Source organism: Scyliorhinus torazame, chromosome 21 (genome assembly GCF_047496885.1).
Source record: "Scyliorhinus torazame isolate Kashiwa2021f chromosome 21, sScyTor2.1, whole genome shotgun sequence".
Lineage (NCBI taxonomy): Eukaryota > Metazoa > Chordata > Chondrichthyes > Carcharhiniformes > Scyliorhinidae > Scyliorhinus > Scyliorhinus torazame.
Window position 1 is genome coordinate 122211674 of NC_092727.1, and position 17436 is coordinate 122229109.

General features: G+C 48.6%; 1 protein-coding gene across 2 annotated transcripts in view; it reads left to right on the forward strand.

The window, feature by feature from the left end:
- The window catches only part of LOC140398595 (SH3 and cysteine-rich domain-containing protein 2-like), a 126151-nt gene that overhangs the window by 75680 nt on the left and 33035 nt on the right, over positions 1-17436 (forward strand). For both annotated transcript variants that reach the window (XR_011937511.1, XM_072487430.1), the window contains exons 3-4: positions 8140-8237; positions 12187-12268. Coding sequence is in view for 1 of the 2 variants with exons in the window: in XM_072487430.1 (XP_072343531.1) it covers positions 8140-8237; positions 12187-12268 (180 nt within the window). In the remaining variant the exon portion in view is untranslated. The remainder of the gene's footprint in view (positions 1-8139; positions 8238-12186; positions 12269-17436) is intronic.

The following is a 17436-nucleotide window of genomic DNA, read 5'->3' on the forward strand; positions in this document are numbered from 1 at the left end:
TCTGCGCGGAGTCTGCACGTTCTCCCCTTGCCTGCGTGGGTTTCCTCTGGGTGCTCCAATTTCCTCCCGCAGTCCAAGATGTGCAGGTTAGGTGGATTGGCCATGCTAAATTGCCCTTGGTCCAAAAAAGGTTGGGTGGGGTTACTGGGTTACAGGGATAGGGTGGAGGTGTGGGCTTGGGTAGGGTGCTCTTTCCAAGGGCCGGTGCAGACTCGATGGGCCGAATGGCCTCCTTCTGCACTATAAAATTCTGTGATTCGATGTCAACCCTAGGATGTCCCAACGCTAAACCTTTCCCCGCTTTTAAGACGCTGCTTAAATCTCACTCGGAGCCAAGCTTTTGGTCACGTGTCCTGATATCCCCCTTTAAGTGAGGTTTTTGTCAGATAATGCTGCTCTGTAGCTCCCTGGGATTATTTCCGATGTTAAAGGTATTCTAGCAGCTTCCACTTCCAGAGCCGCCTTTTCATTCAGAATAACAGGTTTGTTGTACAATTCCTTTTGGGTTTCTGCGCCCAGTGTTTGAGAGGGTTATGATTGCATTCCTGAGCCAAAAGTAAAGGAAGGATGATGTTCTCCCTTGGGGCGTGCTTAGTCTTGATTTTTAAAGGTGGTGTGATACAAGGATACACAGAGTGAGGAAAGACACAGTGGGCAGCGGCTTATTTGAGAGAATGCAGACTGGAGATGCAGAGCACCGGGAATCAGCGGCAGCGATTTTCCACCCTGCATTCCTGTCGATTGAGACCGTGCCTCAGTAACCTATTTTCTCTCTGGCATTTGCTGCTCGTGCTCCTGAACCGCCCTTTCTGCCACCAATTATCTTTCTCCTTCAGAAGATGTAAGAGGACATTTTGACTTCCGATAATGGGGTAAAATGGGTAACGTCCACTCAAGTTGCCCGAGAAACTTATTAACGCTGAGCCCCTTTTATGGGAAATGATGGGAGTCCCAAGCATCCAATATGGCGGGCTGTGCGCGCACACACACACACCGTGACAGGGTGTGTGACGCCTGCGATATTGTTGAAAACTTCCATTTTGGCATCCAGGGAATGAGTCTGAGAACAGTATTAGCCCAATGTCCACCCAACTCCCCAGCACTGTACTTGCTACCTCCCTGTAGTAATCCCGAGAGAGAGGGAGAGAGAGAGAGAGAGAGAGAGAGACAAAATTGGACCCTTCCCTGACTCGGGTCTGAGAATATAGCAGTGCGCACAATCCGACCAGAGATGGTCCATAATGAGCTGCGATGACGATGAAGGGAGAAATTTCCTCAATGGGCGAGGGAGCATTAAACTTCTTGTCAAACAATGGCCTGAATTCTCCGCCTTGCACTGCCTGGTGCGCAGTTACCAATGAGGCAAAGAATCCAGCGTTGGGGAGAAAACTGGATCAGCATCTGGCACCCTCCTTTTCTGATGCTCCTGCCCCCGGCTGGCTTGGGGATCGGGGTTCGCACCCTGCACCAGCGGGCATCGAAACCCGTTTGCCTCTACTTAACAGGTCCGGCATCATATTCTCTGGGCTCAGGTGATTCCCCGGTCCTCTGGGAGAAGGACTGCTGGTCCTGACCAACGTGGCCCTGACGGGGGTGGGCCAAGGGGGTGACATACAATCTGTTGCCCCCAAAATCCAAGGGAGGCCACACACCTCCCCTCCTGAATACAAGACCTGCCCACCCCCACCAGAGACCTCTTAAATAAAGAGACCCTCAAAGAGACCCACTAAATAAGGAGACCCCCCCCCAGAAGAGAGACCCCCGTCTGGAAGCTAGAGAGCAGTCCAGACAGAGGCAGTCATTCAAAGCGTGAAGTTTATAATTATTGAGGTTCGACCACTTCAAAGTTACTCAACCATGAAGAGAGATGAATGGAACAATGCTGACAGCTGAGGGTGTGTGGAAGTTGCCACTCCACAGCAGTGGAGTGTGGAGATTATAGTGGTGGCTTGAAGTTTCTCTTGGTAACTGTCTCGCTTATTCCCATTGGTTATATCTCCCAGGACTGCCGTTCCTCAGCATTGCTGTTATGCGGGATCAGTGAGAAAGCTGAGGCAGTGCCTCCTGCGGACACACAAAATAAAGACTACTGGGTATACCCCAGCCGAGGAATCTGCTGTGAATTTGGCAACGAGGCAATTCTGGACAGGCTGAAAATAGATAAGTCCCCGGGACCTGATGGGATTTATCCTAGGATTCTATGGGAGGCCAGGGAAGAGATTGCTGGACCTTTGGCTTTGGTTTTTATGTCATCATTGGCTACAGGAATAGTGCCAGAGGACTGGAGGACAGCAAATGTGGTCCCTTTGTTCAAAAAGGGGAGCAGAGACAACCCCGGCAACTATAGACCGGTGAGCCTCACGTCTGTAGTGGGTAAAGTCTTGGAGGGGATTATAAGGGACAAGATTTATAATCATCTAGATAGGAATAATATGATCAGGGATAGTCAGCATGGCTTTGTGAAGGGTAGGTCATGCCTCACAAACCTTATTGAGTTCTTTGAGAAGGTGACTGAACAGGTAGACGAGGGTAGAGCAGTTGATGTGGTGTATATGGATTTCAGCAAAGCGTTTGATAAGGTTCCCCACGGTAGGCTATTGCAAAAAATACGGAGGCTGGGGATTGAGGGTGATTCAGAGATGTGGATCAGAAATTGGCTAGCTGAAAGAAGACAGAGGGTGGTGGTTGATGGGAAATGTTCAGAATGGAGTACAGTCACAAGTGGAGTACCACAAGGATCTGTTCTGGGGCCGTTGCTGTTTGTCATTTTTATCAATGACCTAGAGGAAGGCGCAGAAGGGTGGTTGAGTAAATTTGCAGACGATACTAAAGTCGGTGGTGTTGTCGATAGTGTGGAAGGATGTAGCAGGTTACAGAGGGATATAGATAAGCTGCAGAGCTGGGCTGAGAGGTGGCAAATGGAGTTTAATGTAGAGAAGTGTGAGGTGATTCACTTTGGAAGGAATAACAGGAATGCGGAATATTTGGCTAATGGTAAAGTTCTTGAAAGTGTGGCTGAGCAGAGGGATCTAGGTGTCCATGTACATAGATCCCTGAAAGTTGCCACCCAGGTTGATAGGGTTGTGAAGAAGGCCTATGGAGTGTTGGCCTTTATTGGTAGAGGGATTGAGTTCCGGAGTCGGGAGGTCATGTTGCAGCTGTACAGAACTCTGGTCCGGCCGCATTTGGAGTATTGCGTACAGTTCTGGTCACCGCATTATAGGAAGGACGTGGAGGCTTTGGAGCGGGTGCAGAGGAGATTTACCAGGATGTTGCCTGGTATGGAGGGAAAATCTTATGAGGAAAGGCTGACGGACTTGAGGTTGTTTTCGTTGGAGAGAAGAAGGTTAAGAGGAGACTTAATAGAGGCATACAAAATGATCAGGGGGTTGGATAGGGTGGACAGTGAGAGCCTTCTCCCGCGGATGGATATGGCTGGCACGAGGGGACATAACTTTAAACTGAGGGGTAATAGATATAGGACAGAGGTCAGAGGTAGGTTCTTTACGCAAAGAGTAGTGAGGCCGTGGAATGCCCTACCTGCTACAGTAGTGAACTCGCCAACATTGAGGGCATTTAAAAGTTTATTGGATAAACATATGGATGATAATGGCATAGTGTAGGTTAGATGGCTTTTGTTTCGGTGCAACATCGTGGGCCGAAGGGCCTGTACTGCGCTGTATTGTTCTATGTTCTACTTGCTAAAAAATTGCAATAAATATTGTTGTTGCAACTAAAGAATCTTTTGTCAAAACAGCTGGTTTTTGTTTGGGCTTTGATTCCTGGCAGAATTGTTCAGTATTTGAGGTCACCGCTAATTTGTTTTTGGACTAAACAAATTTTTCACCTGTTAACTGAATGCAAATCGCTGATTTAATCGACAAGAAAGAAAACAGTTCAATGTACGTCTTGGAAGCACCATGAAAGCTTATCCTGCCTGCTCCACGCACATTAAAATGACCTCAAATGATCAGGGAGCCAATATAAGCAAATTAAAATGGAACTTCTTTGATTCGGGGTCGAGGGTGGCTTGCTTCCACTTTGGGGAGAGGGGGTGGGTTCTGCAGAGACCGAATAGCCCAATCCTGGAGCCACAGACTGCACCAGTTGTGCTGAGATGGTGGCGGGTAGTGTGTTGTGGAATGGCGTTGGGGACACATGCTTCAAAGTCTGCAACTTGGTTGAGGAGGTCCTCAAAGTGCTCTCTCCAGCGGATGTTGATTGCCCCTCTGTTTTTGGCTCTCAGTGGGGTATGTCCCTGGGTACTTAGACCCTAGGTGGCTTTAATTGTGCTGAAGTGCCGAGCACATCATGGCTGTCAGTGGATTGGATCATGCAATAAATCGTTGGCACCAGCAAGTCAAAGGGGGTGTTTAATTCCCAGACCCTTGGGTGGTGAACTCACATGGTATCTAGACTTGCAAAGTGAGTCAAACTCCTGCAACTCCCTCCCCAACAGCATCGTGGCTGTACCTACACCTCGGGGACTGCAGTGGTTCAAGAAGGCAACTTACCACCAACTTCTCAAGGGCAATTAATTCCAATTCCAGTTCTCTTCCCTCACCTAGTGGTGGACTTAGGCAGACTGTTGTCTGTTTCCATTTCTAGTTATTCGTGGAACAGGTCGCTAGTCCGTTGCCAGAGGCTTATGGCTTGAGGGGGGGCTCTCTGCATCAAGTTTGGCTGACCAGGAGCGCCTCCTGTCCTTACCACCAGCCATTGGCATGTTTGGAAGGATTTGCAGCTTGACACTCAAACTTTTTGGCCGCACTATGAATGCACCTTCCTTAGCCATAAACGGCACGGTTTCACAGTGGTTAGCATTGCTGCCTCAAGAGAGTCAGGGATCCGGGTTTGATTCGATTCTGACCTTGGGTCACTGCCTCAGTGGAGTCTGCAGTTCTCCTCGTGTCTGCGTGGGTTTCCTCCGGGTGTTCCGGTTTCCTCCCACAGTCCGAAGATGTACAGCTTGGGTGGATTGGCCATTATCAATTGCCCCTTTGGGTGGGATTGCAGAAATAGGACAGGGGATTGGTGTCGAAGGGTCGGTGCAGATTCGATGGGCTGAATGGCCTTCTTCGGCAGTGTAGGGATTCTATGAAGTCCTGGGGTGGGACTCTAACCCGGAGCTTCTGGTTTTGAATCGGAGATGTTACCCACCAGTCCTCCTACGGTCAATTAAGGATGGGCAATAAATGTTGACCTGACCGCCGAGGCCCACATCCTGCAAAATTATATTGTTAAAAATACTCTTCGACAAAGAGCTGAGTGAGAGGACAAGCTTAAGATGGGTGGGTATAGAGGGTATGCGCTGAAAGGAAGTTAGCAGAAGGTTGTTGTAATGAGCCTGGGTGGGGGTGGGGGGGGGCAGGGATGAGGGGGGGCAGGGAGGGGAGAGGAAGGGGGAGGGGAGAGGGGGAGGGAAGAGGATGGTGTCTAAGCTGGTATCCTTCTTCTGCAGCATTGTAGACGTGCTTATTTACAGCACAGAAACAAGGCCATTCAGCCCATCAGGTCCATGCCAGTGTTTATATACTTCATGATAGCTCCATCCCACTCATTGGGTGGGATTTTCCTGCCGCGCCCACCCTGGGACCGGAATTCCCACCTGAAGTCAACTGACTTTGCAATGATCCCTCAAATTGGCTGCGTCGCCGCGATGATTCCTGTGGTAGGCCGGAATGGTAAATTTACCCCATTACCTAATCATATCGACGCATCCATTTCGTTCTCCCTCATAGAGTTTTTCGATCATTCCCTTTAATGCATCTAAAGAGTTGCTCTTTGAGGTCGTGACTTCCACATTCAAACCACTGTTTGGTTAAAAGTTTCTCCTGAATTAAGTAGTGATTATCCTGTATGTATCACACCACCTTCTGGTCTGGCCGCCAAATAGAAATGTCTCTCCATCAGCCCTATCAAACCCTCTCATAATTTTAAAGACCTCTGTCAGGCCATTTACCAACCTTCTTAGTTCCATGCAAATTATTCAGAAAAACAGCCGAAATGCCTTAGGCTTTTAATGTGCAGATGGCACCATAACCCACACTCTGGACTCGCAGCCCTGCAGCCAAGGTCTTGCAAAGCTCAACGAGGTTTTCATTTGAGATAATCGATGACAAATGACCTTCAATCCAAACAGCGCCGTGCAACAGGCAAATGCACTGCAGTGGGACTTGGCAAGGGGCACATTGAAAGATGCCCAAGCGCTGATTTTACTATAGAACGAAGCCAACCGGAGCGATCAGCAATCCCACGTCACCCACGCAATGCCATTGGAGATGTGGCGGATTTTTACTGCTGAATGCGACAGCCTCATTCGCCCCCAAAACTGCCAGCATTAAAATGGACAAATCCGAGGCAACGGAGCAGAAAATGGAGAAGCTCTGATGTTTTAAAACATCAGAATTAAGGTCCAATTCACCTACCCTGCACATCTTTGGGTTGTGGGGTGAGAGCCTGGAAGGCACGGGGAGAATGTGCAAACTCCACACGGACAGTGACCCGGGGCCGGGATCGAACCCGGGTCCTCGGCGCCGTGAGGCAGCAGTGCTAACCACTGTGCCGCCGTGCCACCCTGGAGAAGCTCTGATTTAATGGCTCCCCCATTGCTTTCCCACTGATCTGGGAAGAATTAAAATATTTGCCCCTCTGATGACATTTAATCCATTCAACTGTATCTAAGCATTGGCCCAGCTTCAGCTGGAGCTTTGTTGTCCAGTTCTGGGCTGGCACTTTAGGAAGGATATGAAGGTGCGGAAGAGATCCACGAGAATAGCTCCAAGGGGTGAGGAAATTCAGTTACGTCAAAAGATTGGAGAAGCTGGAGCTGTTTCCCTTGGAGAAGAAAAGGCTGGGAGGGGATTTGAGAGAGGGGTTCAAAATCATGAGGTGTCTGGACAGGGTAGATGGGGAGAATCTGTTCCCATTGGTGGAAAGATCGAGAAGCAGCTTTTGGGTAATTGGCAAAAGAAGCAACAGCGACGTGAGGCAAAGCTTTTTCACGCAGCGAGCGGGTGGGGTCTGGAATGCACTGCCCATGAGTGCGGGGGAGGCAAGTTCATTCGAGATTCGAGAGGGAATTGTTATCTGAAAAGGGGAATGTGCTGGGTGCTGGGGAGAAGGTGGGGGAATGACACTGGGTGAACACCTTGGAAGGGCCATCACAGACACAAGGGGCAGAATGGCCACTTTCTGTCATAAAATCACTCGACGATTCTGTAAACAGGAAGAGGCAGCAACAAACTTAAAGGACATTAAACTCCATTCCCTGACACCGTGCTGACCAACTTGCACATGAACTATTGTACACAGTCCTGTATCTTGCCCATCCAAACCCTGAAGGCAATGCGGAGAAGAACAACAATATTCCTCAGAGCAAGCCAACAGCAACCATTCCATCAGCTTCAGCTTTGAAATGAGGAGAAATGAATGGGAACAATTCTCTCTGCCGTACCAGTGAAAGAAGTATAGGACGCTGGGTTAGTTTATAGGAAGAGGGGCAGTACCATTATTTTAGACGGATGAGGTCAAATAATCTAAAGGAGTTTTATTTTTTAATCCCAGATGACCTTTTGACACCATTAGAGCTCAATCTATGATTTCTCACCTGTCCAATGTAAACTCAATAAAAGGTGACATTGAAATCTTACTTAAGGGGTTATAATAAGTTTAACGGTCATTAGCCTAGCCTTGCCAAAGACAAACTAAACATTGCATCAGTATTCAGGTCATTTTGGTGCAAAATTTAAACCTTCCACATCAACGGACCAATCTAGGGCAAGGCTACAGCCTGATATAGCAACATTAATATCGAATAAAAATATCTCAAAATGATTCCGAAAGTTAGGAAGGGATCAGAACCAAGCAGGTGGAAGGTGGTGAATTAGGCTTTGTGACCAAGGAAGCAGATCTAAAATAAACCTTTGAACCTGAGGACAGAGGGCAGAAAGGTGAGGGAAGAGTTTTTTCAAGTGAATAATGAACAGGTGGTGATGGGAATGGTCGGGAATGGGAGTATGGGAAGTCAACCAGAGACTGAAGAGAGGAGAGAACAGGTGGAGACGCGAAGCAGCTGAAGTGGGCAGCGCGCAAGGCTCAGCCGACAGTATTGCTTATTTTTCTGTTTTGCGTTTTCAGGATATTCTAAGCGCGGATGGCGATGCAAACTTTGTAAAATCAATGCTCACCCGCAATGCGGAGAGGACGCCTCCCAACAACAGTGTGTCGGCAAACTGGTGAGTGGTGTTCAGAAACTCAGTTAACGAGCTGCTGAATCATACGGCGAGCCCATGGGGCAATTGCTGCAGATTTGGTGCGCCAAAACTTCAGTCTTCCAAAAAGATTTGCTTTCTACTGTCCTATCCTGAAAGGGTTTTCATTGTAACGCTATCATCTCTGATGTGTTCCACCAGCGAGAAAGAGAAAACAAAACGCACGTCAATGTTTTAAATATTTATAAAACTTTCATGAGCTCAGGACATCCCAAAGTGTTTTACAGCCAAATAAGTACTTTACTAACAAGTGTAGTCACTGTTGTAATGTAGGAAATGCAGCAGCTAGTTTTGTGCACAGTAAGATCCCACAAGCAACAATGTGAAAGTGAGCAGATGTGTTTTTAGTGAATGATGGTCAGGAATGTGTTCTACATGGCAGCATGGTGGCGCAGTGGGTTAGCCCTGCTGCCTAACGGCGCCAAGGTCCCAGGTTCGATCCCGGCTCTGGGTCACTGTCCGTGTGGAGTTTGCACATTCTCCCCGTGTTTGCGTGGGTTTCGCCCCCACAACCCAAAGATGTGCAGGGTAGGTGGATTGGCCACGCTAAATTGCCCCTTAATTGGCAAAAAATTAATTGGGTACTCTTAAAAAAAATTTTTTTTTTTTTTTTTAAAGAAATGTGTTCTACTGCTGACCTAGGACAACCTTGTGCCAGTGCTCAAAAACTGGAGTGTGTATTCAATGGGAAATCCCTTTAACAAGCGGCGGGCGGATAGAATAGCACGCGGCTGGGGCAACTGGAGAATCCCGCCTCTAATGTCAGCTTCGATTAGGACAAAGCCTGATGTTCTCAAAACTGGAAAGTATTTGAGTGAAATGGCACGGGATGCGAAAGGAATCTTTACTGAGTTTGAGGTTCGCAAGATATTGCTGTCATTGCCGACAGTAAATATTCATCCACATAAATATTCATCCACACAACCAACCATTCTGCCATCCTAAGTATGAAATATGAACGAACACCCTTGTAAATCAGAGGATTAATAACATCCATCACAAACCTGTTGCAGAAGCAGTAGCACGGATATGTCAGTGAAAAGCCAGTCAAGTACTCAGATGTCAAATTTAACTCAACAGATCCACTCGCGTGTTGGAGATGGATTAGTTCAGATTCAATGGAAAAGCAGACGGGATTACTGTCAGCTGCCTTGGTCTGTGCCAAGGCCTGATGTTGCCTGTTGGTATCTCATTTAATGTAGGAGCTTGTCGCTTCTCCCCACGCTGTCATAATCATTACACTACCCAGGGACATTTATAAATCATGCCACTTCTCATCATTATGTAAGCCCTTTTATTATGGGCTTCTTTCTTTTTACGTAAAGTGACACGAGTATAAGTTTTGACCTTTTTGTAGGGCGCATTCATTTCCTCAGCAATTCTGCCTTTGGCAGTCGGGACTTATGTGACTGGTGTGAAGGATGAGAGAAGTGGTTACAATCTGACATGCTATTTTAAGGTGGGTCAACCTTGTTTAAGGCAGCAAAAACAAATGGACCCAGTGGCAGTGCCTCCAGCCAAGTCGATGGGAGATGTAGGCATCTTTCATCAAGGAATACGAGGATCATAGGATAAATTAGATCTTAACAGCTTGCACTAGCTTCAGCAAGTTAAGTGCGACTGTGTCTACAAGTGGCAGAATGCATTTATTTGTAAGTAGATATGTACAGGCGACGTTTCGACATCTCCCTGTTTTCACCTCCATTGCATCACTCAAATTCACCGGTCTCGGTTCACCAGCTGCTGAAATCCACATTCATTCCTTCATCTCTTCTAGACTTGACCATTTCGATGCACACCGGGCTGGTCTTCCATATCGTACACTCCGACCCTCGGAGATATATGCATTCCTCTCGTTCTGGCCTCTTATACATCCCCAATAATAATTGCTCTACCATTGGTAGTCATGTCTTCAGCTACCTAAGGGCAAAGCTCTGGATTACTGGACATGATATAACAAAAAAGAAAAGAGTCCCGTTTTGGGTCTGATTAGTGGGCGCCGGGAACGACCTCGCTATCAAACAGGACTTTGTTTATTTTTTGGGGCCTCGGTGAAGAATGCCCGCTGAGGCCGCAATTACCTCACTTCCTGCAGCTCCGCGGTGTAGGAAGAGATCGGGCTGCCATTTTTAAATGCCGCCTTGATCTCTCGACTCCTCAGCCACCCCACCGCAGCCTCCGGACCCCCACAACCTACGGGGTCATCGAGCCCCCCACCCCATCTCTTAAGGGCAGGGCAGTGCTGGGCCCAATCCACCACGAGTGACCTGACACCTGGGCATCTTGGCATGGCCAGCCAGGCACCCTGGCAGTGCCGCTGCCAGGCTGGGCGCTGGGATAATCCGACGCAGAAATATTTAAATGGGCCTAATAGCTCACTTAAATATGTAAATCTGGATCCCGCCCAGCGAGGGCATGAACCAGATCGAGACGACTCGCAAGATCCCAGTAGATCTCACCGACTCTCTCTGTGGGCTGGGTTCTTCTGCCCCGCCTGCCACAATATCGCCACGGACGGGAACCTGGACAATGGAAAATATCCATTGACCTCTGATGGGAATGTCCGGTTGCCGGGCGGGCGCGGCCGGAGAATCCACCCTTTATCCCTCCACCTCACTTCTCTCCTTCAAGACACTCCTTAACACCCATCTATTTGACCAAGCTTTTAGTCATCTGACTAATATTTCCTAATTTGATTAGAACATATATCGGAAATTTGAGCACTGATCACAAAGAACTTTTTTTCACTTGCTAAACTGCCACGTCCTGTACTAGTTATCAGCGGACAAAGCTGTATATCATCAGTGCATAGGCGCAGTAAGTGGGTAAACTTTCTTATTCCTGAATTTAGGGGCAGCACGGTGGCGCAGTGGGTTAGCCCTGCTGCCTCATGGCGCCGAGGTCCCAGGCTCGATCCTGGCTCTGAGTCGCTGTCCGTGTGGGGTTTGCACATTCTCCCCGTGTTTGCGTGGGTTTCGCCCCCACAACCCAAAGACGTGCAGGGTAGGTGGATTGAACACGCTAAATTGACCCTTAATTGGAAAAAAATGAATTGGGTACTCTAAATTTTTTTTTTTTTTTAAATTCCTGAATTTAGCATCTGAAAGGAACCGCCTGCAAAATAAAATAAGACCTAATTCAGGCCTTTTTCTTACCCTTTCCAAACAACTCTACCTGACTGTGGGGTTTTACCAATTGCAAAGTGGGATAGCACTGCTATGTGAAAACCAAATTCAAAAATGGACACCCTGGTAGAGGCGGACTTACACTTTTGGAGGTTCCGCTCTCTCCCTCTTTGCAGTGTCCCTACATCACACCGCCCCCTGGTGACAAGGTGGCCTGCCCTCGATGGCATCAAGCCCCGCCCAAATTACATAAATCCCCCCCCCCGCCCCCCAATGACATCAATGGCCTCTGACCCCATTCTGTAAGTCAACATTCTTTTGGACTTTTACCAATGTGTCCAATCACTGTAGTGAGAGAAAATCAGAATAGATCTCAACATGTAGAAGGTAAAATTCAACTTTGGTTCAAAGTGGGTGGTGCTGAATCCTTCATCTATTACAGACCATCTAACTTTCCATGTGACTCAATCTGACTAGGTGTATAATGAATTTCTCTTTCTCAGTTTCCTCCCCTTGCCCCACCAAGTCACAGTTTAGTTTTGTTCTCGTCATGGAGGTGAAACTGGCCTGTGGTCAGCTTACAAAATCATCAGTTTGCAGAAATAATGGAAGTAAAAAATATGTGCAACGTGATTAAACGTGATGATTTTCATGCAGGATCTCTCATTTGCCTGGACGTGCTTCACATTGTTGGAGTCAATTGGTCATTTGACTTCGAAATCCGAATCCAATAATCACTGTCAACTTTAACTCCCCTTCTCTTCCTTATTTCATGTCACGATTGAAAGCCCATGGGATTCCGACGGAATTTCAGCTCTCCATTACTCATCCATGAACAATATGGATTTGTTAAGGAAGCCATGCCAATTGGTGAGTAAACCAATATTAATATTAATCCCATCCAAACTATCCTTTGTCACATCTTTTGCAGCCTATCTTGGGACCTTAAGAAAGCGATAAGTGGTGTAACGAGAAATGATTGATATTGTGGAAGGAATATTCTCGAACTATCTTGTAACATATTCTACATATTTCCTATTTCACCCCCTTTACATTATGATTTTTCCTTGGACCAAGATGAAAGATACGTCTTTGTCAATACTGCTGCTCCTATCGTTGCTGCTAATTGCTGCTTTTTTCCTTCCCCTCTTTTTATATCTCTTCCCAAGCAGACTGCCCTTCCCTGACAATCACATTTGCAATGGACTAGTGTACAGGTGTTGGCCAGTGCTAATCTTTAACCAGTGGAGCCCAAGGATTCAGAGGGCGGTGCAGAGCCAGTGGGGCTAATTTTGATTTTGGGTGATAGTATAAAATTGGTATTGATGACTTCAGTGGGAACACAAATCTGGGAGATAGGTATAATGGCGTTTGCACCACCTCCCAAAGTCATAATTACCCCCCCCCCTATCTATTTCCATCCAGTTTGCTCCTTCGTGACTAGTTCTTTGCTGGTGATCGGCAATGATTTTTCAGTGTTTCACCTGATTGAGTTAGCATCATATGAGCTGGAATCTGTGGAGCTCCATCACGATTCAATCCTAAACCTGTCCACATCTGGGGCGAAATTCTCCGGAAACGGCGCGATGTCCGCCGACTGGTGCCAAAAACGGCGCAAATCAGTCGGGCATCGCGCCGCCCCAAAGGTGCGGAATGCTGCACATCTTTGGGGGCCGAGCCCCAACCTTAAGGGGCTAGGCCTGCGCTGGACGAATTTACGTCCCGCCAGCTGGCGGAAAAGGTCTTTGGTGCCCCGCCACCTGGCGCGGAAATGACATCTCCGGGCGGCGCATGCGCAATGCCGCTGATGGCATTCCCGCACATGCGCGGTGGAGGGAGTCTCTTCTGCCTCCGCCATGGTGGAGACCGTGGCGAAGGCGGAAGGGAAAGAGTGCCCCCACGGCACAGGCCCGCCCGCGGATCGGTGGGCCCCGATCGCGGGCCAGGCCACCGTGGGGGCACCTCCCGGGGCCAGATCACCCCGCGCCCCCCCCCCAGGACCCCGGAGCCCGCCCGTGCCGCATATCCGGTGGTGGAGAATTCGGCAACCGGCGGGGGCGGGATTCACGCCAGCCCCCGGTGATTCTCCGACCCGGCGGGGTCGGAGAATATCGCCCCTGGTGTCTGCGTAAGTTTTCTAATGCTGGTATTAAGGTTGAAACTCTACATTTTCTGCTCACTAAGCTGAGAGATGGCTGTACTGGGGAATAGAAGTCTTTTGTCACTCCTTGTCACCCCTGGTTTAGATGTGGAACAAAGCTTCGTAGAGTCAACCGTGCAGTTATCTATGATATCAGAAAAGTATTGTCAGTTGAGCCATTCAGTTGAATGGCACAGTGGTTAGCACTATTGCTTCATGGTGCCACTGACCAGAGTTCAATTCTGACCTTGGTTTCTGTCTGTGTGGAGTTTGCATGTTCTCCCCGTGTCTCCGGGTGCTCTGGATACCTCCCACAGTCCGAGGATGTTCAGGTTAGATGCATTGGACATGCTAAGATTGCTCCTTAGTGTCCAAAGATATGCAGGTAAGGCGGGTATGGGGTTACTGGGTTACAGGGATAGGGTGGGAGAGTGGGCCTAGGCAGTGTCATGTGAGAGTACCTTTAAGAAATGGGTGTTTATTACTGCAGTGATGTCAGAGAGTGAGTGGAGTTGGGCTGTCTCTCAGCTTTTTACTTTCGTTTTTGAGCAGGCTGCAGGGCGTGTTTTAGTTTTGTTTTCAGTGTTGGAGCTGAAGCCAGACAGAGCAAGTGTACTGTTGATCTCGGCCATGATCTCTCTTGATCATTTGGTGAATTCAGAATTATAAATGTTCTCCGTAGTGAATGTAAACCTAATGTGCTTCTGTTAAAAGGTGTTTTTGAGTCGTATGGATGTTAAAAGGAAAGCTTAAAGGATTACTTAGTGTTGTATTCTTTAGGGGTTGTATTTGAATTAATGGTTGCTAAGATGTTCACTATGTTTTAAAAAGGTTAACTTGACTTCATAGAATAAACATTGTTTTGCTTTACAAAGTACCTTTCCATTTCTGCTGTACCACACCTGTAGAGTGGGCCGTGTCTCCCCATACCACAATCTATTAAAAGTTGTGGGTCAGGTGAACTCCATGATACACTTTGGGGTTCTCTAAACCCTGGCCCATAATAGTAGCGTGCAGACTCGATGGGTCAAATAGCCTCTTTCTGCACTGCAGGGATTCTATGGTTCCCTCACTTGCTTCGTGTGTGCCATTATGTTTAGTGTCAACAGCTGACTGGTATAATAGCCACACTCATTGTTTTGTACACACACAGATGGGATAAGTTTTTTCACATATTTAAAAAATACTGGGAGTGATAGTCGGTACAGAGTTGCTAATGATACGACAAGGCTAGTGGGACAATTATTATATAAATGGTGGATATTGGCTTTCGATTATGCTTTCACCTGACTTCTTTCCAGTCTGAGATGAGTGACCCCCCCCCCCCCGCCCTCCCCCTGCATGTGTCACACTCTCTACAATTTATATTTGTTGGTCAGTTCCAGCTTCGCAATCCTTCTGGGCCCCACTGGGAAATAGAGAGTCTTGACTGTCAAGCGGGCGGGATCAGCTCCAAGTATTTAACTCCTTGAAATAACCTTACGGTAAATTTGCAGACTCCGGCCAAGCGGGTCATTTTCAAGAGCAGGAATCAGGGGAGAACCAGGTGCTTGCACTCCGATTCTCGCGTCCAAAGTAAAACTAATGAGACGGGAGCTGGTCCCTCCACAGTGAACAAGGCAGCTGCAATGGGGGTGGGAGATGCACTTGGCACTACGGGAATTGAACACTGACTACCTCCTGGACTGAAAGCTTATCAAATATAAATGAACTTCAGATTGCAAGCTACAAAGAAGCTTTTACGAGAGTGACATCAAAGGTAATATTAGAACACAGAATTTTCATAAACATAGCTTCTGAGAAAGAGCATAGATTTTTTTGCTTTTTATGACAAAATCGAATAGCTACGGTTTTATTTTGATGTGTTTCTTTTCTGGTCTGTCAGGTCGCACTCATCATTGAGGCACTGAAAAAAAGATTCAACAGTTTTAAAAAGCAGCAAATAGAGGGAGAAACAATTTTCAGTACCCGGAGGGCTGAGGGTCAGTGCCCAGAGGGCTGAGGGTCAGTACCGAGACGGTCAGTGCCCAGAGGGCTGAGGGTCTGTACCCAGACGGCTGAGGGTCAGTGCCCGGAGGGCTGAGGGTCAGTGCCCGGAGGGCTGAGGGTCAGTGCCGAGACGGTCAGTGCCCAGAGGGCTGAGGGTCAGTACCGAGACGGTCAGTGCCCAGAGGGCTGAGGGTCAGTGCCCAGAGGGCTGAGGGTCAGTGCCCAGAGGGCTGAGGGTCAGTGCCCAGAGGGCTGAGGGTCAGTGCCCAGAGGGCTGAGGGTCAGTGCCCAGAGGGCTGAGGGTCGGTGCCCGGAGGGCTGAGGGTCAGTACCCAGAGGGCTGAGGGTCAGTAGCCGGAGGGCTGAGGGTCAGTACCGAGACGGTCAGTGCCCAGAGGGCTGAGGGTCAGTGCCCAGAGGGCTGAGGGTCAGTGCCCAGAGGGCTGAGGGTCAGTGCCGAGACGGTCAGTGCCCAGAGGGCTGAGGGTCAGTACCGAGACGGTCAGTGCCCAGAGGGCTGAGGGTCAGTGCCCAGAGGGCTGAGGGTCAGTGCCCAGAGGGCTGAGGGTCAGTGCCCAGAGGGCTGAGGGTCAGTACCCAGAGGGCTGAGGGTCAGTAGCCGGAGGGCTGAGGGTCAGTACCGAGACGGTCAGTGCCCAGAGGGCTGAGGGTCAGTGCCCAGAGGGCTGAGGGTCAGTGCCCAGAGGGCTGAGGGTCAGTGCCCAGAGGGCTGAGGGTCAGTGCCCAGAGGGCTGAGGGTCGGTGCCCGGAGGGCTGAGGGTCGGTGCCCGGAGGGCTGAGGGTCAGTGCCCAGAGGGCTGAGGGTCAGTGCCCAGAGGGCTGAGGGTCAGTGCCCAGAGGGCTGAGGGTCAGTGCCCAGAGGGCTGAGGGTCAGTGCCCAGAGGGCTGAGGGTCAGTGCCCAGAGGGCTGAGGGTCAGTGCCCAGAGGGCTGAGGGTCAGTGCCCAGAGGGCTGAGGGTCAGTGCCCAGAGGGCTGAGGGTCAGTGCCCAGAGGGCTGAGGGTCGGTACCTGGAGGATGTAGATTCAAGATAATTGACAGAAGGACCAGAGTTGGGGAGAAAGCAAGAATATATTTTATTTACCAGTGGATTATGATCTGGAATGCACTGAAAAGCGGGTGGAAGCAGTTATAGCAATACATTTCAAAAGGAAATTGGAGAAATACAATAAAATAAAAAAATTGCAGGACATTGGGGGAGGAGTTAGGAGAGTGGGCTTGATTGACTTTCTCTTTCAAAGAGCTGGCACAGACCCAATGAGATGAATGGCGTCTTGCTGTGCCATCCGATTACCCAATTCTGGGTGGTACTCCAGGAATTTAGAAAGTTAAAGGAGGATTTGTGCAAAGATTTGAAGATTTGAAAGGAGAAGAAAGGGCAGATTGGGAGAAACTGTTCCTACTGGCTGGGCACTCCCGGGCTCGGGGGGGGGGGGGGGGCACAGTCAAAAATATTCGAGCCAGATCTTTCAGGAGTGAAATTAGGAAACATTTCTACACACAAAGATGATCGAAGTTTAGAACTCTCTTCCTCGGGCAGAAATTTATGTTGGATCAATAATTAATTTGAAATTTACAACTGATGGATTTTAGATTTTCTTCAGCCAAAGGTATTGAAGGATAGGGGGGAAAGGCTGGTCATAGAATCCTAGAATTTACAGAGCAGGGTATATGGAGTTCGTTAGAAAATCGGCCATGATCTCATTGAACGTTGGAGCAGGTTCGAGGGTTGGATGGTCTCCTCACGTTCATATGGGACTAATAAAGGTCTGAGTAAAATAAATAAACAGTGAGTGAAGGTGCACTGATCTGTCAATAATATGAGGAAAAGTGCGGAGATTTCCTGTGTCTCGGATGTATTCTGATCGCCACTGTCTCTCCCTCTCTGT